Source organism: Macaca mulatta, chromosome 11, assembly GCF_049350105.2.
Source record: "Macaca mulatta isolate MMU2019108-1 chromosome 11, T2T-MMU8v2.0, whole genome shotgun sequence".
Classification (NCBI taxonomy): domain Eukaryota; kingdom Metazoa; phylum Chordata; class Mammalia; order Primates; family Cercopithecidae; genus Macaca; species Macaca mulatta.
In genome coordinates this window covers 32,164,647-32,189,421 of record NC_133416.1, presented here as the reverse complement: position 1 = coordinate 32,189,421, position 24,775 = coordinate 32,164,647, and the positions used below count along the sequence as shown (strand labels likewise).

General features: G+C 41.2%; 1 protein-coding gene and 1 long non-coding RNA gene across 6 annotated transcripts in view; one reads left to right on the top strand and one right to left on the bottom strand.

Moving 5' to 3' along the window:
• Positions 1–17,706: 17,706 nt before the first annotated feature.
• On the bottom strand, positions 17,707–18,365 carry LOC114670819 (uncharacterized). Its single transcript, XR_003720570.2, has 2 exons — positions 18,253–18,365; positions 17,707–17,867 (listed from the first exon to the last, which is right to left on the bottom strand). It is a non-coding gene; the product is annotated as an uncharacterized LOC114670819 (long non-coding RNA).
• Positions 18,129–24,775, top strand: part of TMTC1 (transmembrane O-mannosyltransferase targeting cadherins 1) — a 285,978-nt gene continuing 279,331 nt past the window's right edge. For 3 of the 5 annotated variants that reach the window (XM_001101625.5, XM_015151352.3, XM_015151350.3), the window contains exon 1: positions 18,992–19,454. In XM_001101625.5, the coding sequence (XP_001101625.3) occupies positions 19,153–19,454 (302 nt within the window). In that variant the 5' untranslated portion in view covers positions 18,992–19,152. Of the gene's footprint in view, positions 18,601–18,991; positions 19,455–24,775 lie in introns of those variants that run through there. The other 2 variants (XM_077953180.1, XM_077953179.1) reach the window with 2 other exon arrangements.

Below are 24,775 nucleotides of genomic sequence, written 5' to 3'. Positions count from 1 at the left end.
CCTAATAACAATGCTGTGTAAAATCTTTCAGAAAAGAGAAGAGGAAGGTTCACTTTTCAACTCTTCTCTAAGCCTAGAATTATACTATTAAGAAAATCAGATAAAGATATTACATGTTTCCATGAAAACCAAAATCCCATATGCATACAGATGCAAAAAATTCCAAATTAAATATGTAAAAATCAATTTTATCCATATAAAAGAAAGTAAAATATGATCATGCTTTTTTAAGGAGAACTTATATTAATACCTTGGGTATAGAAGCAGAGCAGGAGGATGTGTCAGGATGGAGTGCTGGAGAGAATTCAGCTTATAACATGGGAAAGGGAAGAAGGTCTGGAGAGACTGAGAAATGAGAGAAGTTGGCAGCTGGGAGGGAGGGAAGTATTCTAAGTAGGAAGAGTCAGAGTGGGACAAAAGAAGTTGCCAGGTTTTAGATGGAATCAGAAGGCCTTAAGTGTTTCCATATTTTTCATTAACATTGAAAAAAGAATTTTTTCTTTTTTCTTTTTCTTTTTTTTGAGACTGAGCTTCACTCTTATTGCCCAGGATGGAGTGCAATGGCACTATCTCAGCTCACTGCAACCTTTACCTCCTGGATTCAAGCAATTCTCCTGCCTCAACCTCCCAAGTAGGTGAGATTACAGGCACCCGCCACCACACCCAGCTAATTTTTGTGTTTTTAGTAGAGTTGGGGTTTCACCATGTTGGCAAGGCTGGTCTTGACCTCCTGACCTCAGGTGACCCACCCGCCTCGGCTTCCCAAAGTGCTGGGATTACAGGCATGAGCCACCACACCCAGCCAAAAAAAAGAATTTTTTAAATGAAGCTATTCTGATGTCAGAATTTTGGTTAGAAGCTTCTTACTAAAAAAAGGAAAAACTAGAAAAAGACAAACTCTTGAATGTTTTATTTGAATTATCTTTGAATTACCTTGAAATTGACATTGAATAAATTGTCTCGCTCTTTTGCTCCAAGTTATCTTTAAGGTGAACAATTTTAATTATATCAAAAGTTCACCCAGTGATCACCTCCCAAATTATCTTTAGTGAAACTGTATCATTTGTTAAGATATGCACAATAATTTAGGTAGTAATGAGCATACATATCAGGGAAAGACGTCTGGCCTAGGAGGCATAAATACAGCAGGAGACAACCCCACCAGAATTAAAAGATCAGTCACATGTGCTATTTTTACACCTCTTGTCCCAGGCCCCCAACCAGAATTCAGCCATCTCTGAAGACAGACCTGAGGATTTTCAGCCTCCATTTTGGAAATTTCACCTCACAAAACTCTCAGGAACACAAACACAAAAGGAAAAAAAATAGAACATGTAAGGTTTCCAGATGGTGATCCAAGGCAAAATGTATCTATTGGGAGACGTTGGTCTGAGAAGATCTCAAAACTGTCAGTTGTGAGAACCTACATTAAGAAATAGTGACGGGTGTTCACATCACTGATTTTAGATTGGGACCAAACTAAAGGGGCTTCTAAGAGTCTTGCCGTTTGTTTATTGTTGATGTAATGATGCTGCTATAAGTAACGTGCTCAGCACACCTGCATAAGCTGGGTTTTAGGGTTGGACTAAAGCAGAATTGGTAAACCTATGGCACTCCTTATTGACACTACCCTTTCCCTTGCCTATGGCATGCATTGCTAATCAATCGCAATAACATTTTTTCCTGCTCTGCACCGTGTTCCAGGTAGCCACTATCAATAAATTACGTTGCTGCATTGAGCATTTAGTATGTGTCAGACTCTCTTCTTAAACAATTTATAGGAATTAACTCATGTAATCTTCACATCAATGCTTTTTATAGGTTATATAAACCTCACAAGGTCACAGAGCTAGTAAAAGGCAAGTCTAGGATTCAATCCCTAGCAGTCTGGCTAAAGCCCCACTGTGCTTTCGGACATGTGATCAGAGTTAGCCTGTGGGCTGTAACTACAGCTGATAGTCATCAGTGTGTTTTGTAAAATGGTGGTTAAAATATTGAAATGCTTATGTAAAATATTGATGAAAAATAAACCTATACTGCCTTAGCCTGTCTCCTTCATTGGGACCTCTTTTTCTAACTCTTAGCAATAAAGGGTTAATGCCTGACATGGCTGGGGGCTTTCAGAAGCTAGCTGCAGAACGAAGACTGGGCTCATTTCTGATTGGGCAGTGTTGATTTGTGCCTATGCCAAGCGTCATTAAACGGGGAATTATGAATATCACCTCCGGATGTGGCCCTTTTAGATCCTGGCTCCAGGAATATGCAATATCAGTGTTATTTACATTGAACAAGGTTTGTGTTGTTTTACTGTTGTTTTGGTTTTTTTAGAGATAGGGTCTTGCTGTGTTTTCTAGACTGGGGTGCAGTGGCATAATTATAGCTCACAGCGGCATCAAACTCCTGGACTCAAGCCATCCTCCGCCTCAGCCTCCCAAGTAACTGGGACTACAGGCATGTGCCACCATGGCCCGCTAATTTTGCTTATTTTTTGTAGAGATGAGGTCTCACTATGTTGCCCAGGCTGATCTCGAACTCCTGAAGTCAAGTAATCCTCCCATCTCAGCTTCCCAAAGTGCTGAGATTACAGGTGGGAGCTACAGTTGATTTTTGTATTTTTTTATAGCGATAGGGTCTCACCATGTTGCCCAGGCTGGTCCCAAACTACTGGACTCAAGCAATCTTTCTGCCTGTATATTAAATAGTCTTTTAAATAACATTAAATCACATTTCATACTGTAATAAATAAAACCATATTAAAATATGGAAAAATACTTTAAAAGGTAAATACATGACATTACTTTTTTCTAATGGGTTTTTCTAAACTCCTCTCTCATCATTAACCGAGGCCAATTTTCCATGGATGATATCATGCTGATATTTCTTTCCTATTCACTTCTCAAGAGTTAGAACATTAGGCCTTTCTGCTTATTTTCTTTAAGACCAACCATCTGATTCCAAATTCCTCAGTGGGATGAAATCTCACTTTTAGGACTCTTATTTCTGGTGCAGACCTCCTTGTTTAGAACAATTTCCCCATCTGCCTCTGAGTTGTGTCTTGTTGCTTGTCAGAAGCCGCTGGGCATCTAAGATTTGTGGGCACCAGGGGCTCCCTGCATAGAGCTGGGGGGTCACTGAAGGCTGGCCTCACCACAGCCCCTAGAAGGTGAGTTTTGTCCTAGGGGTAAGTATTAGAGTTCCCTCTGCTCTTGTCTATCTGCACAAACACCCAAATCTGCTTCTGTTCCAAGACTGTTTCATTCCAGACTCTGATTTTCTCTTGTATTTGAATGACCACCAGCATTTCCCCCTTTGAACTCTGACTACTGATCCATTCTTTGTCTTAATTCCTCTATTCCTCTGTCTGCTGCAATTCCCATCACTGACACAGCCAGGCCATTACTCTATTTTTGCCAAGCCCTGTGGGGCAGAGCTGGCATTTTCTGAGCTAATTTCTTCTGAGATGTAATTGAGATACTGTAAAGCCTCCACAGAGTTCAGTTAAACTCCTCAAATGGAATCTGGGCAGACAGCTTGGTAAATTGAATTTTATAAGAGCCAAGCTCATTTTGCCATTAAAGCAACAGTGTGATATGAAAAGGTAACGATTTAACAATAGTTAGCAAAACAACAACAACAAAAATTCTATGAGGAATTGTTTTCTATTTACAACTGAAGAGTAAAGAGAAATGATCTTAAATTATAGCTGTTAATTAGTGTTGGATAAAAGAAAAATTTAGGAAAGAGAAACTTTAGAGTAAGAAATTGAGAACTGTCTTTAAGAAATTGAGAAGGTTTTAGAAGATTTGCAGTAGTTTTAGATGAGGCTATCTGGAGGAAGAGTACTGATCCTGGAGATGTCTTCCAAAAGGAAAACCAGTGTCAATGGTTCTAAATCAGAAGTCAGGATTACTGTCACTCAATAGAAGGAACAAAGCAGAAGGTAAACTCTATATCTAGTGATAACTCATACATCCTCCAGGGTGTGAATTTATTCCATGTCACCCAGAAATCTATAAAATTCTACAGATGTGTTGCTTTCTATTTTTGTAAGCTTGGAAGATAATTGTAATACACATTTTAATAGAAAAAGAGAAAAAAGTGAATTTTTTTCTCTTGCTTCCAGGAAATTTGAAACATCCAACTTCTAGAAATCCTGTCTTCTATCAGTTTGTGAATACATACAAACATATATTCATTCCACCAGTGAGCAAGTATCTGATTTCTTACTGTGTGTAGACAATCTGGTCAGTTTGGGGGTAGACAGTAGAGTGTGGATCCTGCTTTTGGTAGTGTAAGCACTGGGAAAGTGGTTTACAGCAGTTGGCATTTATAAAGCAGAAAAATACTTGTGAAGTCATAGCCTTCCGACTATAAGTCAGTTGTTTTATTTCAAACTTTATATTTTCATTCGTTAAGGTGATTTGTATTCATTGTCTCTACTAAGTGCATTCATATTCTTTATTTCTACTGCCTTACATATTCCAGTGTAGGAAGAAAGCATTAGAGAAAAATATTACCTTTCCACTGTCTGTGCACTTAAAAACTGCATCACTGTTCTATTTAGGGGTTCGTTAAGAAGGAATTGGCTAGGAAAATGGAGTAGTTGCTAGTAATCAGCCCTTTTGGCTTAGTTGCCTCTCATTCTTTCTTAAAAACGTGTGTGTGTGTGTGTGTGTGTGTGTGTGTGTGAAATGCCACACCTGTACAATGTGCATAAAACATAATTGTATAGCCTGATGACAAATCCTACATTTTTTCCTTTTTCCAGACAATTCGATGATCTCAGAATACCTCATCTACGTGTCTTCTTTTAATTTACATACTACTGTTGTCCTAATTCTATTTTTCTAAAAATGCTTCATCAAAAGATGATTTGCATGACATAAAATGCATCCTTTTAAAGCGTCAATGGATTTTAGTATACTCACAGCATTGTGTAAATATCACCACAATCAAATTTTAAAACACTTCCATCACTCTGAAAAGAAATCCTTTGCTTTTCAGCAGTCACTGACCTCTCCCCTTCTCCCTAGCCCCTGGGAACTGGTCATTTACTTTCTGTCTCTACAGATTTGCAAGCAGGGAATTTCCCACTAGATTTAATCATATATTACCATATTTACCACTTACCTTGCATTCTATTACTTCCTCCGTCACTGTGCCTTTCATCACGAATCCTTTTCATTCTATTGGAAGACCACTTTTACAATTTCCTTTAGTACCAGTCTTCTGGGATAAACTCTTTCCATTTTGTTAGTAAAAGTGTTTCTTTCACATTTATTAAGATTGTCAAGACCCATAGAAGCTAGGTTGGAGTTGGTGGGAGTGATGACCAACTTCCGGTCTCTCTTCACTTCTAATGCCTTTCTTCAGGGCCCCACGTCTATGCACAGGATGGATTACCAGGGTCCCCACCCTTTGTGGGCCCTGGACTCCTTGGAGACTGTCAGTGCTCTCTGCTTACCCTCTCACTCCTCCCTAGGACAGAAGGGGCCCCAAATTCTGGGCTTGTCCTTTCTCTTTCTCTGGCCTGACTCTTTTTTTTCTTTTCTTTTCTTTTTTTTTGAGATGGAGTCTCGCTCTGTCGCCCAGGCTGGAGTGCAGTGGCACGATCTCAGCTCACTGCAAGCTCCGCCTCCCGGGTTCCCGCCATTCTCCTGCCTCAGCCTCCCGAGTAGCTGGGACTACAGGCGCCCGCCACCTCGCCCGGCTAAGTTTTTGGTATTTTTAGTGGAGACGGGGTTTCACCGTGTTAGTCAGGATGGTCTCGATCTCCTGACCTCGTGATCCGCCAGCCTCGGCCTCCCAAAGTGCTGGGATTACAGGCGTTAGCCGCTGCGCCCAGCCCATTTCTCTATTCTTAATGATCTGACATTATGAGGCAAATAGTGTCGTTGTTTAATCTGGTTTCCTATGGATCTTTAGAAGGAAGGTTGATTGGAATGACCTAGTCTCCCGTGACAGGGAAGAAAAGTCCCTCTCACTTGTTCTCTTCCCAGAACCCTATTTTCTCCAGAATTAGTACTACAAAGACAACAGTTCACTATCGCCTACCTTAGTGACTTACTACAAATGGAGCAAAAGAGATTCATCTTCAACTTTGCAACTTTAAAGGGGGGGAAAAAGATTCCCTTGAAAATCCTAGAAAAAGGCTATCTTTGGAAAAATATGTCTTTATTACAGCTTCCTAGATTTTTGCTGGTTCATTTTCACCATATGCTCAGCTTCACAAATTTTTTTTTAAATGTTAAGCAGATTGAAAAAGGGGACAAACATAAAATAGCTGGATAACTTTGCAAGTAACCGTGGGGAAGTATGAAAATTTGTTTATGAAGTAATCATTAAACACTTAAGCCATGAGATGATGAAGGTTAACGTTTTGGAAAGAAAAGTTATTAAAGTTACTTTAAGAAGCAACTTGATCCTGGCAGCCAAATTAGAAACAACAGAGCAGCTGGGTGACTTGTTGACCAGAATTCCTTACGCATTCTCTGGCACCAGGAATTGAGAAGGTTTATAGTCTCAATCCTACAACTGCAAATAGGCAATCGTGAGTAAAATAAACTGTGGTTGTCCAGAGTAAATGCAGGTTAGGATGATAACCACATTCTCCTTCAAAGTAAATCAATAAATCAATCAGTAGTTAGGAATTGAAAAGCAGATATTTAATAGTCACTTAGTGATAGTTATTCCATGTTACTACAATGGCGAGAAATGGCAGTAGTGAGAAAATTGCTAAGGGAAAAAAGAAACATCTTCACTAACATCATCAAAATATTTTACCATAGCTAACGTGTTGAGCACACCTTACTATGGCACTCTTCAAAGTTCTTGACTTACCTCTTTTAATCTTCACAACTGCCCTCTGAGGTTTGTTCACAGTTTAGAAATTTGGAACCCAGTCTAGCAATGATTGGGAGTGAAAGGTCCAATTCTCTTTACATATCTTGACCAGAAACCATGTAAAGTAAAATAATGCATTCAGGAACTAGTGTGAGTAGTTGGAGAATCAAAATTCTGCTATTGTTAGGAAACACAGATTCAATGAAATCTTCCTATCCATAAACAATTTATTTTCAATTTGGAGGCAAAAATAACACACAAAACCCCTGATAATGGGTTTAGGGATGATAAATTATAGCTAAAACTATATTAACTATTGGGGCCCTTATTTTTGCCTATATTTCTTTAAAATGGCTCTCAGTCATATTTTTCATAGATTTTCTACATTTTTAGGCATCAATATTCATAGAAATACTCTAATATGGCCATATAATCCTTGTAAGGTAATTTTCAATTATATGGTACTATATTTGCAGAACAGTAAAATTCTTATAGAAACTTCCTTAAAATAATCTCAAAGTACAAAAGATGTAATCTTCTTAGTCCTCCTTAAAATTTATTGGTAATACATTTATTCAAATGGAAGTGATAAAATCTAAAGCTATGAAAACACTTTGTAAGTGCTAGACTTTCATTTATGTGGAAGATGCATTATTATGTTTTAGGACCCATGCCTCCTGGCAGCCATCTTCCACTGGCTCACCGACAGTAAAGAGGTTTCCACTCACAGGGCAACCTATTAACAGACAGTGGCAGTCTGAAAGGCAGTGTTGAGAGGGATTTTAAGTTTGTATCTGGAGTTGATGTGCAAAACTATCGCAATTGGTTAGTCATGTTTTTATGTTCACAGAGAGTAAGTGGGTTTATGGCATGTTCTACAGGTTTGCTATCACTGTCACTCCTGATAGCACCTTTTGGGAGCTGTTATCTGAAGTTTGGGCCAAGCATGAAGGGAACATATTAACATTCGAGTGTTTCCCTAAATACAAGTAGGTAGCAGTGACAGCATTGTCAGGGAACTCATTTTCTTAGACGTAGGTGTAATGCTAATTCTCTGAAAAAAAGTTGTCAGATGAATAAAACAGGTTCCTAATCTCTTAAACTACATAATGGAGAAAGAATGAAATCACTGAACAAATGGGAGACGAAAGAGACAGAGGATGTGAAAGAAACTGTGAAGCCAGAATCTGCTTCTACTTTGTCTTCTGTCTAACTGGAAAGGCCACAATATTCAGCTGTTATCCAAGATGTGCAAAATCTTAAAATTATTTAAAAACAACAACGACTACAACAACAAAAACCTGGCTGCTTCATTTACAGTAACATGGCCAAAAAGAAAATCTAAAAGACATTTCAGAAGAATTTTTTGTAAGCTACCGAGGAGCCTGAAAAGATTCATTCGTATTCCTTTAGATTAACTCACACATGGAAAAATAGTCCAAGAAATAAGGCTTAGCGGCACAGCAAGGAAAGATGGGAGATTGTAATTTCTCGAGGGAAATTATCTGTCTCTAGATATAATCTTTATTTCTTGGCAAAGAAAAACTAGCAAGGTAGATTTCCTAACTTCTTTAATAACATAAAATGCAAGCCATGTCATTGACTTACGGCGAGTATTTTTTTATGTCCTGGGTGCCCTGAGCCCATTAATTTTGGCTGCCCCAAGGCCATTGTTTGCCAAAAGTATTTAAACTAGCTGGAGATAATTGTATGAATAGGATTGCCTGTTAAAACAGGCCTGGCTTCATGGGTGTGCAACTTTTGTAGTCATACAGAGCCCTGTACTTAGATGAACTCAGTGTATAGAAGTACTTCACTTTTGGTTTGATGTGCCACTGTAACCATCCTGAAATTCTTAATAACTTTATAAAAAAGGGTCCCTCATTTTCATTTTATATTGGGCCTTACAACTTATGTAGCTAAAAATGCTAAGAATTGGGGTTAGGACATAGTGGACCTCAACACCATTAGTGAGTTGGTGAATTCCTTACAAAATCACTTTCGTAATTCAATACAATGCAAGTAAGTATGACCCATTAAATAGAACACATTAAAACAAAGTATTACTGTACAATATGGAAGAGAAAACACTTAATACTGATGACTGTAATAAATATTTTACGTAGACTAACCAGAATTTTACATTTTCCTCATTATTTGTTCTCTTTTCTAAAACAGCCATCAGTATTGAGCTTCATCATCTACAAACTAGCAATCACGTGTGAGTTCTTGATGTTAACTCCTCAGCTGTTCTCCTGAAGTGGCTCTAGGTTTTTGAGGGCTTGCTACTTACTTATATGCTTTTTGGTTGTATTTGTCTGCTTTTGGAACCTTTCCTTGAAACTTTAAATAGAAGAAAAAGGAGAGCTTAATATAACATTTTTAAAGGTACCTATTGCTCTTCTTGTATTCTTCTTGAGGGGTAGCTGAGCACTTGTAGCACACATGTAGTATGCATGTGGTAGCATGTAGTATGCCTGTTCATGAATGTTGCACATGTGTTGCATGCATGCAGCATGCATGTTCTGGCAAGTTGCATGCATTAGGTAGAACCATGATATTCATGTTGTCTGTGTGCCTACACATGAACACATAGTGTACACATGTAGTATGCATGTTGTATGCAAGTTGCACGCACTTTGTAGAATGTGGCATGCACATATGCAGGTTGTGCACATTTTGTAACATGCGGTATGCATGTGCACATGATGCATGCATGTTATGTGCAAGTATGCATGTGAATTGCATGCAGAATACATGCTCTGTGCATGTGGCATGCATGTTGTAGGGTGTAGTAGGTTTGTTGCAAGCATGCAGTAAGCAAGTTGCACACACGTAGCTTGCATGTTGTAGCATGCAGTGTGCATGTAGGCAGAATGTAGTATGCATGTTAATTGCATATTGTAGCATATAGTGCATGTTACAAGCATGTAGGTTGAATGTTGTGCACTTAGTGTGCATGTATCACGAATGTAGCAAACATGGTGTGCACGTCTCTGCATGTATGGTGTGGCATGCAGCATGCATGTTGCAAAGTGCCCCTGTTGCCCCAAGTAATGTGCATGCTGCATGCCCGTTTCAAGCATGTAGCTTGCATGTCTCAATATGCAGTAAGCATGTTAAAAGCATATAGGTCCCATGTGACATGTAGTGTGCATATTGCAAGCATGTAGCTTGCAGGTTGTGGCATGCAGGACCCATACTATACATGTGCAGCATAAAGGCCACACACATACAGAAAACATGCTCTACACGCATGGCAGGCTTGTCACATGCATGTACCTTGTGTGTTTTGTTACATAGTATACATGTTACAAGCATGTAGTGTGCAGGTTGTGGCATGCAGCATGTATGTTACAGACATGCTATAAGAATGTAGTATGCATGCTGCATGCATGTGTCTTGCATGCCATAGCATGTAGTGTGCAAGTTACAAGCATATAGCTTGCATGTTGTGGCATGCAGTGTGTATTTATTATTAATGTAGCATGCATGCTGTGCAGATGTCGCAGCACATAATATGCAGCTGCAAGTATGTTACAAGCATGTTTCAGTGTGTAATGTGCGTGTTGCATGCATACTTCACACATTTTTCAACATGTAGCTTGCATGTGGTGCATATGTTACAGGCATGTGGGTTGTATGTTGTATCGTGTTGCAAGCATGTAACTTGCATTCAGCATGAAATGCACATGTACTACGTGGATAGCATGCAGACTCAATGCATGCATGCTACATGCCCTACTCATGTGACACACATGTCACACGCATGTGGTTTGCATTTTGTAGCATGCAATATGCATGTAGACTACATGCTCTACTCATATTGCACGCATGTGTCTTCCATTTGCAGCATGTATTACACATGTTCCAGGTGTGTAGCTTGAACCCCGTGGCATATAGCACACGTATTGCATGCATGGCACACAGAGTAGCATACATGTGCTCATCTTGCAGCGTGTAAGGTATATGCTGCATGCATGTTTCTCACATGTTGTAGCATGTGCTATGCATGTTGTGCGCATGCTGTGTGCGCATTGCAGCATGTAATGTTCATGCTGCATGCATGTTTCCCGCATGTTCTGGCATGCACACACGCTGCAAACATGCATGCAAGCTCTGCGCATTATGTGCGCATATTGAAAGCATATTGTGGGCACACTGTGCGTGCATTATATGCTTGTGTCATGGATGTTTCACGTATACTGCACACATGTCACATGCATGTCAGATGCATGTGGCATCAATGCTGTGCTCATTCACGCGACGTGCATGTAGCTTGCATGTTACAGGCATGCTACAAGCATACAGCATGCAGACATCACACAAGTTCCATGTGTTGCATGTTCCATGCATGTGCCACACATGTGTCATGCATGTAGTCTGCATGCTGCAGAATGCAGTAAGCATGTTATAAGGCTGTAGCAAGAATGCTGCACATATGTAGATTTCATGTTGTAGCATGTAGTGTGCATGTCACAAAAATGTAAGGTGCATGTTGTGGCATGTAGTGTGCATATTCTACGTGTTTAGCATGCAAGCTCCCAGCATGTAGGATGCATGTTCTACACATGTGGCACACACGTAACTTGCATGCTGTGGCATGCGGCACATGTGTAGAATAGTGTAGTACGCATGTTGTTCATATGTGACTTGCATGCTGTGGCATGTAGTTACCATATTCTATAGGTTGTATGCATGCATCGTGAATGTTTTACAAATGTATGCCTGTGACATGAATGTTGTTTGCAAGTGGTATGCATGTTGTACACATATCTGCATGTGGCATGCAGGTTTTACACATGTACACATATAGTGTGAATGTTGTATGTTTGTAGCACGCATGTTGAACACATGCTGGACACATATAATGTGGAAGTTTGGTGCATGTAACCTACATGTAGTATATATGCATGACATATACATGTAGTGTGCAAATAATGTGGGTGGTGTACATGTAGCATGCATGTGGTATGCATGTTGTATACATGTATGCATGTTGTATACTTGTTGTATATATGTGCCATGTTGATTTGCTGCAATCTTCAACCCATCACCTAGGTTTTAAACAATGCATGCATTAGGTATTTGTCCTAAAGCTATCTCTTCCCTTGACCCCCAACCCCTGACAGACCCCAGTGTGTGATGTTCCCCTCCCTGTGTCCATGTGTTCTCATTGCTCAACTCCCACTTATGAGTGGAAACATGCAATGTTTGGCTTTCTGTTCCTGTGTTAGTCTGCTAACATTGATGGTTTCCAGCTTAATCCATGTCCCTGAAAAAGACATGAGCTCATTCTTTTTTATGACTGCATAGTATTCCATGGTGTATATGTGCCACATTTTCTACATCCAGTCTATAATTGATGAGCATTTTGGTTGGTTCCAAGTCTTTGTAAATAGTGCTACAATAAACTTGTTTGTTTGTTTGTTTGTTTATTGAGATGGAGTCTTGCTCTGTCGCCCAGTCTGGAGTGCAGTGGTGTGATCTCAGCTCACTGCAATCTCCACCTCCCAGGTTCAAGTGATTCTCCCGCCTCAGGCTTTCCGAGTAGCAGCTGGGATTACAGGTGTCCACCACCACTCCTGGCTAATTTTTCTATTTTTAGTACAGACGGGGTTTCTCCATGTTGGCCAGGCTGGTCTTGAACTGCTGACCTCAGGTGATCCATTCACTTTGGCCTCCCAAAGTGGTGGGATTATAGGTGTGAGCCATTGCGCCCAGCTGGCAAAACCAATTTAATTACATATATATGCGTGAAAGTTCCCAAAGAATTGTGACTCAAGGAGGCACTTAGAATTGAGGGCTTATACACCATCTTAGGCTAGACAAAGGAAGAGGGATTCACTTCTGGAGTATCAGGGGAATGTGAGGGCGGGGAGGTGAGGGCAGCACGGGGAGTGAGGAGAGGAAATGTATAGTAAATAAGGGTTGTTTTAGTATGTTTGTTACACAGATAAGCATCCTGTCCAGTGCTAAGAATTGTCTCTGGAGTAGTTTTTTGGGGGGCATGAGAGGAGATACCTTTAAAAATGGAAATTCATGGCCTGCTTTTAGACAGAAAATGGGGGGACAGAGAGCTAATTGTCTTCACCTCAAAACAATCATGATGCCAAACTGGCATGTTTTGGAGAGGCATATTCTGTTTGTCTTCATACCTTTAGTCTCCAGTTCCCCAGAAGTCAGAACTAATGCTATGTGGCTTAAGACTCCCACCATAAACCATAGCATTAGATTGTCCAGTGGCCAACTCTTCTAGGAAAACAGACATGCCTATGAGGCAGGACATTCTAGGCAGGGGGCCTAGAGGTGAACTTCCAATTGCTGAGGCAAAGGTTAGACCTTTATTTCAGTAACGTTCTTTACTGCATAGGTTTAATGAGCACACCTCCCCTTACTTGTCACTCAAATTCAAAATTATAATACAAATAATGACCAAGCATATTTCATTTGATAATGTGCTGGAGTGAATGCGCACTGGTTCAAAAAATTAATTCTTACAGTCTTAGGAATTTTGCAAGCCAGTTGTTAAACACAATTTTGTACAAAATTAAGTTATAGAAACCATTTCTACAAATTGGATTTACATGAGTATAATAAATGCTCAAAACTCATCATGTTTTAATTATTTCACCGTTAATATACTCTTGGTCTTATTTATAGCTGCTGTATCCGTTTGGTGAAAATGTTGTAGACTAACGTGCTGCTGTATATCTCTTCCCATCTCTACGTTCAGTGAGGCCACATTGGTTGCATGAAATCAAACATGGTGAAAATATCTGCACCATGGCGATCAGCAAATGCTATGAATCAGGATTTAAAATAAAATCTTCTTTGAATTGGAGAACCATCTCTCTGCTCATTCAACTATGACTAGTGCAGTTAAGAGTCTTTTATAGGCCATGACAACATTGGAATAAATGTCTGATACTTTATTTTGAAATATAAAGAACATCTAGAGCTCTTGATTCAGATGGAATAATTTTCTTAAAAAATTTAACTATTCGGCCTGGGTGCAGTGGCTCACGCTGGTAATCCCGGCACTTTGGGAGGCTGAGGCGGGTGGATCACCTGAGGTCGGGAGTTCAAGACCAACATGATGAAACTCCGTCTCTACTAAAACACAAAAATTAGCTGGGTGTGGTGGTGGGCACCTGTAATCCCAGCTACTTGGGAGGCTGAGGCAGAAGAATCACTAGAACCTGCGAGGTGGAGGTTGCTGTGAGCTGAGATTGTGCCATTGCACTCCAGCCAGGGCAACAGAGTGAGACTTCATCTCAAAAAAAAAAAAAAAAAAAAAAAAAAAAAGAAAAGAAAAAAAAATTAAGTCTTCATTCAAATCTGTTTGGTATAAGTCTGACTTTAATTTAAGACGTAAATTTATACAATGGCATTTTAGTGCTTCCTCTGACATTTCCTATAAGTTGTAGAGGTTGTATAAAACACTAAAACTAGCTTTTTGATTTATGTATAATTAAAATGTAAAATAAAATGTGTTATTAAAATTACATTCAGATGAAAACAGTGTTCTTTTCTATTATACACAATAATTTCTAAGACTATGGATATTAGCTTTGCAATGTTGCAGCAGTTTTCAAAGCCAGAGATTCCACTCTTTGAAGAATTCTGGTAAATCTTTGATATTGATGTGGTTCAGGACATGCTACTCCAAAATATGACACCTTGACATATTGAATATTTTAAGCCAAAGGAATTCAAGAAATGGCAGGTTCAGGAAGGACTTTCTGATCTTCCCATGAAGCAGGTCATAAGACGCTCATGTGAGAGGTGCCCTTCCTATCTTCCAAGGAGATTGTCCTTATTTCCAAAGCTGCAGTGATTCCCAGATAAATATGAACAAACAGGCCTTGCTAAGGTTCCCCCACTTTACAACTCTTAGTTCATACCCATTTTTATCCTATCATATCTTTCCATGTTTCTTTATTCTTCAGCAAACATAGTTTGAAAACAATCAGGTTTAACTATTTCTTCGGGTCTTCAATTCCTTACGAAGTCTCCTGTGTCAGGTAAAACATATACTAAACGAATTTGTATGCATTTCTCTTGTTAATCTGTCTTTTGTTACAGAGATCAAGCCAGGAACCAAAAAAGATAGGAAGAAAAAGGTAGTTTTTCTCTCCTGCAATGTGTTTTATTGCAATGTACATAGGTATACTTTAATCTTGTAGTAATATACTGACAAAGTTTATTGCCTGAGTGCCAGAAAATGCAAGGTCACAAATAATTTTTGATACTCTTAAATTGTATTACTGTGCAGGTGACACAGAGAGAGGCTTTAGGGATGGAAGGAAAGACAGTCTCCATGGAGAGCCCCTTTTTCCTCCTGGGGCTGCAGCCACGCTACCACTGTTGCTTCTCCTGTCACCAGTGTGGGCCCAGGTCTGGGCACAGCCCACAGCCAGCTTCTTAGAGCACGTGTTGCCTGTTGTACGTGCTCTAAGAAGGCCCATGGGGTGGGGGGTAATTTAAACTTTTTTGTTCTTCTTTCTACTTTTCTGTATTTTCTTCAAGAACAGTAATATTTAAAGAACTAGACAACAAAAAATTATGTTTTAATGTAAACTATATTATCATCTCTTTTGTAAATGGTATTGTCACCTTTGTGATATTGCATTTGGCCATTTATATAGGTTATATTTGAATAGAGGATATCATTAGGCTGAAAACAAGCACAGGGGGCAGTGTTAAAATAAAAGAAATTATTCAACAATACTTGTTAAAGCATGGTAGAATTTATTCGGGACCATCATGATAGTTATAGGGACCACTGCAATGCGGTCCTTCAGTGGGGAGGAGAGACTGGACTCAACTTCAAATACAGCAAGAACCCCCTGCCCTCGATATCTGATCACTCTCTTGCCAAACTGACTTTGTAGTGTTCTTTGCTAAAACTGGATTTTACAAGGAAGTACACTGACAGTGCTAGGAAAAGATTTGGAAAACTAACTAAAGTTTGGTCAAGCAAAGGATTGTTGTCAGCAGTAATCTGAAATTGGTTTTATTACAATATCTTGCCCTTGATTTATTTTTAGTTGTGTCCTAATCTCTTTTAGAAATATGGTCCATCTTAATTTGCATGAGTGACTTAATCTATATGAGCCTCAGAGAGGTACTTCTACAATAATGTAAGTTTTATTATAAATGGCTTTGAGTGGACACAAGGTGTTTTAGGAGGTAGTATTGCTCTAATTATCAGTCCTTTAAAAATAATCAGAGGCTAAATAACAAGAATTAAATCTAATTTCCTTTTGGACCCCTTTATTAGCCAAGATGGGTGTTTTCCACTTTTTAACAGAGAAGCAAATGGCTTGATGGGCTGGCATATCAATGTAAACCTCTCTCTGACATCAGTACTTCTATACTTTTCCTACAACACAGAGCAGTGTTGAATCAGAAGGTGATGCGGCTGTGAATAAACTAATTTATTTATTATTATTTCTTTTTTTAGATAGAGTCTTGCATTGTCCCCAGGCAGGAGTGCCATGGTGTGATCTTGGCTCACTGCAACCTCCACCTCCCAGGTTCCAGCGATTCTCCTGCCTCAGTCTCCCAAGTAGCTGGGACTACAGGCATGTGCCACCATGCCCAGGTTATTTTTTTATTTTTAGTAGAGACAGGGTTTCACCATGTTGGCCAGGGTGATCTCGCTCTCCTGACCTGATCTGCCCACCTCAACCTCCTAAAGTTCTGGGATTACAGGAGTGAGCCATTGTGCCAGGCCCGAAGGAACTAATTTTTAAAAATATTTACTGATTGTTTGTCCTTGAGAAGACTTGAAGCATTTCACTATTTTAAGTCAATCTCAAATTTGTCATCTGAGAGCTAAATAGAATAAAGATGCCACTGAACTTAGAGGAAAGATTATGTAATCAGGAATCCCACTTTGAAGCTTCCTTTATCTCTTCTTTTTATGATCTCTTTGGAGTCTCAGCCCTGAGTCCTGCACTACTCTCCATGGTCATGGAGCACTCTGATACTGTTTCCATCTAAAAAACAAAACAACTCCGAGAAGGGGGTGGCCAGAGGTCTTTCTTGGACAAGGATGACTTAAGGATGATTTGAGGAAGGAAAAAAGACTTTCTCTATAAAAATCTTCTATTAGAGGCCATTCTTTTTTTTTTTTTTTTTTTCTTTTTTGAGGCAGGGCCAGTCTTGAACTCCTGGCCTCAAGCAACTCTCCTGCTTTGGCCGCCCAAAGTGCTTGGACTACAGATGCGAGCCGTTGCACCTGGCCTAGAGTCACCCTTTTGGGTTAAGACGTTCTCTCTAGAAAGCCTTTGTTAATTATAAGTAAGGATTGAGACATTTACCTATTACATCAACTATGATTCCAGCAAAGATAACCTCACTATCTCAATCAGCTGTTAACTTAGAAAGCTAGACTTTTATGGTGTTAAACACACACACACATACACACACACACACACACACACACACAGACACACGAGCAGCTTTGGGTCTTCCAGTCCTTTACTTAGCACATTGTAGCACAAAGAATCTCCTTAATATGTTTGTATTAAGTTAATAGGCAAGTGAAGAGGAAAGGCTGTAGTGTGTTTTATGGGGAGATAGGGTCAGGTGTGTCTAGATATTAAAGTCTGGATATTAAGGTTACCAAGGGTGAAAGATTTTGATGAAAGAATGAAAACATCCATGTCCAAGATTTCCAGTTTCATTTCTGTCACTAATTTGAAGTCACCAAATAAACAAAGTGAAAATGGGTGAAACGTACTTTGAGTTACAATAAGTTTATCTTAATTCATTGACTTTTCAACTGCTCAGATGTCTTAAAATTTTTTAAAAAGTAACTTGTTACAGTAAAGAGTCACACAAATACTCATAGCAGAGGAACATTTTCTGGATTTTATTTTTTCAGTCGGTGAGCTTTTTAAGGATTTGGGGAGGATGAGAATAAAAGGGTGACTTCTTATTTTCAGTTTTTCTATTTGGATGTGTCAAATTCCTGGTAATTTCTAACACAGCAATGGAAATTTACAAGGTGCCTGAAAGAACAAATAGAACTTTCAGACCTGGAGAAATTCTAGTAATCATCACTCTGGATACATTATTATAATTAGTATTTTTAAAAAGAAAACAATCTTTCAGAAAGATAGGAAGTTTAGGAACCAAAGCCAGAGGCCCTAATACAAATCTCCCCTCCCATCCCCTCATCCCCACCTTCTTCGCTGCCCTTTACTGAATTAGCAGGAACAGTTCAAACACGCCCACAGCCCAGGAAATAATGAGACCCAAGTGATCCAGTTAGATAGAAAAAGTAGTTTGCTTTTTGCTTGGCATCTCCCAAATTATCTTGAGTTTAAGCTAACAATAAAATAAAAAACGTTTCAGAAGCCAATTCGGCTCCCAGGCCCAAACCAAAACTCGAACCTGGTACTTTTCGTAAGTGCGGGCGAAGAAATGGGCGGTAAGTTAAAGAGCTGGTGGCGCCTCTGAACACACCCGGGCAGGGCGAGCAGGTCCTTGTCCAGGGAGACCCCTTCTGCTGGCTTTGGTGAAGGTGCTCCCTGTCCCCGCGGGTTCCTCCGTAGGAGGCTGGGTCTGCGGGACGCGGCGCCGGGGGGGTGAGAGAAAGCCCGGGCAGAAGAACACTCAGCCGGCGACTGGACGCGAGCACGGGGCGGGTGGAGAGCGTCTCCCCGGGCACCGCTGCTGTTGTCCCGGGTGCTGAAAAGCCGGGAACTTCCCGGGAAGCAGCGGCACTTTTCTCCCTGGAAGGTGGGTGTGGGGGTTCCAGGCTGCGCACCTGCTAAACCCGCCTACTTGCCCCGGGAGGGGTCCGCCAGATGTGCCCCTCCCCAGCCCCGTTCGGGGGAGAAGGATGGGGGCGGGGACGTGGGGGTGAGCACAGCCCGGCACCGCAAGTGGGACCCCGGGGTGCCCTTCTCCGCAACTCCCGGGCAGCCGCGCGCCGCGAACCCCGCTCCACCTGCACGCGAGGCGGGCCGGGGGCAGAGGGCGCCGGGCTGTGGGGGGAAACGGCCCGCGTCCCGGGATTGGGGGGTGGAGGAGAGAGCGAGCGGGCATGCGCAGTGGGGCGGAGGAGGTGGCGATGGCCGGGGGAGGCGGGGGGACTGCTGTTTATTTGCAGCTGGGCCAACTCGGCGGCGCAGGAGGCGGCGGAGCGCGGGGCGCTCGCGGCGGGTCCAGCTGCCGCAGCACCATGCCCGAGCTCCCCTCCGGGCAGCCGCCGCGCGCCGCCGGGGCCCCGGTAGGGGAGGATGCCAGACGCCCGGGAGAGGCCAGGGCAGCAGCGGCGGCGGCGGCGCGATGGTGCTGACCACCTCTGCCCGAGGCGGCGGCGGGGACCGCGCACCCTCCCGGCGGCAGGGCTGCGGGCTCGCGCCGGCCGGGGCCGCGGCGCTGCTGGCCGGGGCGAGCTGCCTGTGCTACGGCCGCTCCCTGCAGGGCGAGTTCGTGCACGACGACGTGTGGGCGATCGTGAACAACCCCGACGTTCGGCCAGGCGCCCCGCTCCGCTGGAGCATCTTCACCAACGACTTCTGGGGCAAGGGCATGGCCGAGAACACCAGCCACAAGTCCTACCGGCCGCTCTGCGTCCTCACCTTCAAGTGAGTCTCTCACCTCGCGCTAGCCGCGGCTGCCTACTCTACCCTCCGCCCGTCCCTCGGTCCGGGAGAAGTTGCGGGACTGACTTGGGGGCATTTCATTTTTGCCGCCCTTTCCCTCCACACCTCCCTCCTCTCCAGGATGTGCATGGCACTGTGCTCCGGGATCCAGTGCCCGGCTTATCTGGGCTCTCGGGGCGGTTCGGGAGGCGCCCGCTGGGGAGTTGGGATCGAGTTTTTCAAGTGTCTGCGCTCTCAGCGGGCTTCTCTCTCGAGGCAGTGCTGGGAGCGGGCTGGTGGAACCGCCTCCGCACCCCATCGCCTGCCTGATCGTGACCAAGTGGGACTAGCGCGGACCTAGAGGGTTCCGGAGGGGTGGCGGTGGTGGCTATGCTTCCAAGTTGAGAATTTCTCGGAGGCTGTTGGGCAGCTTTGCAGATGGGAAGTGTATCAGCCTCTTAAGGGTTTCGTTCAGATGAGGCGAGGCGGGAGCCTTGAGCTGACAGGGCTGCGTGGGTTTAGGAGAGGGAGCTGAAGACTCTCCCCAGCCCCCAGCCCCCGCCTTGCACCCTTGGCTGCTCCCCGAGGCTCTCCAATCTGCCAGACCGCTCTGCATCTAGACTTCAGAAGGTGCAGAGAGAAGTAACGCAGAGCCTAGGCTTCTCCAGGGACCCTGGGGTCCCAGCCCAAATAGTTTTTCTTTTACAACCTCGGAGTCATGATTCAGCGTTTCTGGTGTGAATAAGTGTAAAGGGAACCGAGAATATGCCAGGTTTTTGTGGGGTGGAGTATTTTCTTTAATTTAAAAAGAAGCCTAGCTTCTGAGGAAAGAAGAGAAGCGCTCATTTGAGGGAAGTGCTATCTTACACAATCAGGAGCTTGACTCAACCCTTTATAATGTGGCTCAGCATTTAAGCTTATTTTATGCGCCGGTCAAAACCGTTGAAATAATATTCGTGCGCTATTATCGGCGTTTTCAGCCTTTTTCCAACGGGTGTAATAGGAACCCGTGTTTATGGTAATGATTATTTGAGACGGGGTTGGCAGCTTGAAAGGCCTGCTCTGGCTGAGAGGCTTAGGCCTCTTGACAGGTGTCTCTGATGACTTAGAAAAGGAAACCATAGCAATCGGCAACAATTCATGGGTTTTTGACTTACGCCTTCCACTGAAAGTTTAATGTTTTTAAGGAGAGTGAGAAAATTACATATTTGACTTTGAAGATAATATGTTATAGACATTTGTCCTCTTAGAAAGTTGTTCTGGTTTTCTGCTCAAAGATCACCTCGGCTAACCTCGTTATTCAGTTTCCCAGATGTTTCTTAAAATCTCCTTGGGACGAATATAAATGTTTCACTTCTAGATTGACCTGCTTTTTCATTTATTACCGTCAGGGTTGTTGGTTAATTTAAGGTGTGTAAATTCACAGCATGAGATGTGCTTGCTGTCTTTGTAACAGCCATGGAGATCATCCTGGTCAAAAGTCTGAGTGTTTTTCAATTAAAAAGGGCAGAGTCAAATGCCTGTACCTACTTGCTGGAGAGTAGGGAAGGGGGTTTTCACTTCTTGACTTTCTAGAAGGTTTTCTTCTTTTTTCTCTGTCTTTTCTCTTTTTTTCTTTTTTGAGATGGGATCTCACTCTGTCCTCCAGCCTGGAGTGCAGTGGCACGATTATTCCTCACTGGAGCCTGAAACTCCTGCACATAAGCAATTCTCCTGCCTCAGTCTCCCAAGTAGCTGGAACTACTGGCACATACCGTGCACCCAGATATATTTTTAAATTTTTTTTTTGTAGATATGGGATCTTCCTGTGTTGTGTAGGCCGGTGTTGAACTCCTTGGCTAAGCGATCTTTAAGCCTCAGCCTCCCAATGTGCTGGGCTTGTAGGCATGAGCCACTGCACCTCACCTAAAATGTTTTATTTTTCTTCATAATGGAGACAGCAGAAGGGAGGGGTGGAGGGAGTAGACAAAGAAGTAAGACCATTGATTAAGAGGAAGATTAGCTAGGGGTTGACAGAACAAGGGCAAAGGAGAGTTGGGGGGTTTAGGAGGAAGAGAGCTGAGGGACTCTTGCGGTAATCATTGATTGTAACAAGCAGCTTGGTATCTAAGAGGCATAGCTTGCTGTATATTATATGCCACTGCCTGTGAAAGATACACTTGTTTTTTGAGAAGATTGAGTTGCAAATCTAGAGGAGCAACACAGCACTAATTGGAAAGAGATAACTGCCTCTTCAGAAAGAGAATGTTAAGTAGTCTTTCTGTGCTCACATGCATTGATTTAAATAAGACTGGACAGCTTTCTTTATGGTCACCTAAGGTGAAACTGCATCTTCTAGTGTGATAGCATGAAGCTGGAGGACATCAATGACTTTAGACCCACACAACTCTACAGGATGGTACAAAGAAGGACAGAAAGCCACATTTATTAACTATTCACTATGAACCAATTATTGGCCTAGATACTTCACATAGATTGTATCTTTATGATTTTCATTTTAGATAATTAGTGAAAACACAATTCAAAGGGCCCTTTAAATCTGTGCAAACAATTTTAACTGTATCTTAAATTATGCTTGAGCAAAAACTTTGAGATTTCAAACCCCTTTAAAAATTTTTTAAAAAATATAATTGTACATTCCCATGCAGTTTTGAGTAATAATATAGAAATTCCTTATACTCTATCCATTTCCCCCAATGGTAACATCCTGCATTATGATGGTATAATATTACAACCAGGAAATTGATATTGATGCAATCTACAGCATTTAGTCAGATTTCACTCATTTTATATGTACTTCTTTTTTTTTTTAATTTTACTAAGTGTGTATTTAGTTCTATACAGCTTTATCATATGTGTAGATTTCAGAGAGTACCACCACAGTCAAGATATAGAACAGTTCTATCCCAAGGATCCTTGGTACTTCTTTATCGCAGTCATGGACACCTAATCTTTAACAACTGCCTAATCTATAATCCCCTCACCCAAATCCATAACAACCATGAATCTCTTCTCCATTTTTATCATTTTGTCATTTTAATACTGTTGTATAAATGGAGTCACGTAGTATGTAACCTATTGAGATTGGCTTTTTTCACTCAGCATGTGTCTGGATCTTCAGGCTGTTGCATGTATCCATAGTTTGTTCCTTTTTATTACTGAGTTGTATTCCATTGTATAGATATACCACAGTTTGTATAGTTATACCTGTTGCGGACATCTGGGTTGTTTCCAACTTTTGGCTAATACAAATAAAGCTGCTATACAAATCCATGTACCCATTTCCTCATTTCAAATTTTAGCTCATTTCTTATTTAAAAAAAATATAATTAGTATCTTTACTACCTAAGCAAGCACTTTTATCATTTATTAGTACACTAGCAAGCACCTTTATAGCAAAAAGTATTATGCATCTATAAATTGCATTTATTCTTAAGGAAATCTCTAGCTCTCAGTATGTGTGACATACATTCAGTGAATCAAAAATCAACTTATGTTTTAATAAAAATATATAAACATAAATTTTTATTTCTCTGGGATAAATGCCCAGTAGTCCAATTGCTGGGTCATGTGATGGCTGCATGTTTATATGCTTTATGTGAAGTTGCCACACTGTTTTCCGGATGTTCCTACCAGCAGTGTCTGAGTAATCCAGTTTCTGTGCATCTCCGCCAGCGCTTTGTATTGTTGCTGTTTTTTACTGTAGCCATTCTGATAGACATGTAATGATATCACATCTCTATATGTACCTCATTAATTTACCATTCCCTAATGGGTGAAGTTATTAAACATCTGATATTAAACCAAAGAGTGTGGTAAATGTGCCTTTGTATCTTTTGTCTATTTGTAGGTTTTTTTTTTTTTTAATGTTGAGTATTGAAGTTCTTTATATATTCTAGATACATGTACTTTGTCGAGTATGTGATTGCTAAATATTTTCTCCCACTCTGTAGCTTGTCTTTTTGTTCTCCTCACAGGACCTTTCCCAGTGCAGAACTCCAAACATATTTTTATTAAAACATAAGTTGATTTTTGATTCACTGAATGTATGTCACACATACTGAGAGCTAGAAATTTCCTTAAGAATAAATGCAATTTATAGATGCATAATACTTTTTGCTATAAAGGTGCTTGCTTGTGTACTAATAAATGATAAAAGTGCTTGCTCAGGTAGTAAAGATACTAATTATATATTTTTTCAAATAAGAAATGAGCTAAAATTTGAAATGAGGAAATGGGTTACAGACCATCTACTTTGACCAGTTTTGAGGGGATGGGACAGTGGAATATGAAAGCTGCTTACCAAGATATGGTGGCTTTGCACTATGTCACTTTCGCTAAGTTGAGACTAGGTTTCTTAGAATTGCCTTTGCAAGATGATCTGGGTTAGGACTGACCATAAGAAAAATTTCTGCAAGATTTGGAAGATGAAAGTGAAGTGGCTGAGATCACATTCAGAAGGTTGGCATAGGTTTTGTTGCTGCCAGGCCTCGTGCAGTTTGTCACAGAAATGTTGGTGAACGTGCTGTTCATTTGCAGAAGCACCCATGCCCTCAGCTCCTCCAGTGCTCTCCAGATCTCCTCTTTCAGCTACTTGGAATCATGGTGCAGGTATGTATGCAGTTCTGCAGGGAAGAGTGCCAGTCTTTTTGCAAGCCTCTTGCATTATTAAAGTTGGAACCTTAAAGGCAGTGGGAAACAGACATGTATTTTAGTTCATTCTTGTGGATTCCATTTTGCCCTTGCTTCACCCTACTTCAAGTCCATTCACCCTCTCTTCCAGAATGGCCCTGCCGCCCTGCCGGCTTTCAACTTGGGTTATAGACACAGAAGCATCACACTTACATAGGCATCTAACCAGCCCCAGCAATTGTAAAAGGTCAGATCCCCATAGTACATCCCTTCTTCTGAATCACTCATGGTGGCTCTGCTTTTCTAGTGAAACCCTAACTGATACAAATGACCATCTCTTTGTGTTCCTTGAAGTGAGTTTAGATTATAATAAATTTCTGTTTCCAATCAAATCTCAGATTCCGTCTTTTCATAAGATCATGCCCAAGGGTATGCAGGAATATTTTTGGACCATAGTGGTACAGAATCAAAACATTTGTGACTCTGTAACAGTAACTTTTTTTTTTTTTTTTGCTTCTTTATTCTTCCCTGGCCATGTCTTGTTTGTAAGCCTGAAATCAAGAGAAATGTATTAAGCTACTCTGTAGACAGTGAATTGACACAGAACCAAACTCTATGATATACATAATACCTCCCTTGAAAAATGGTCCTGAATGGTTTCAAATAAACTTAGCTTTTTAATTTTATACCCC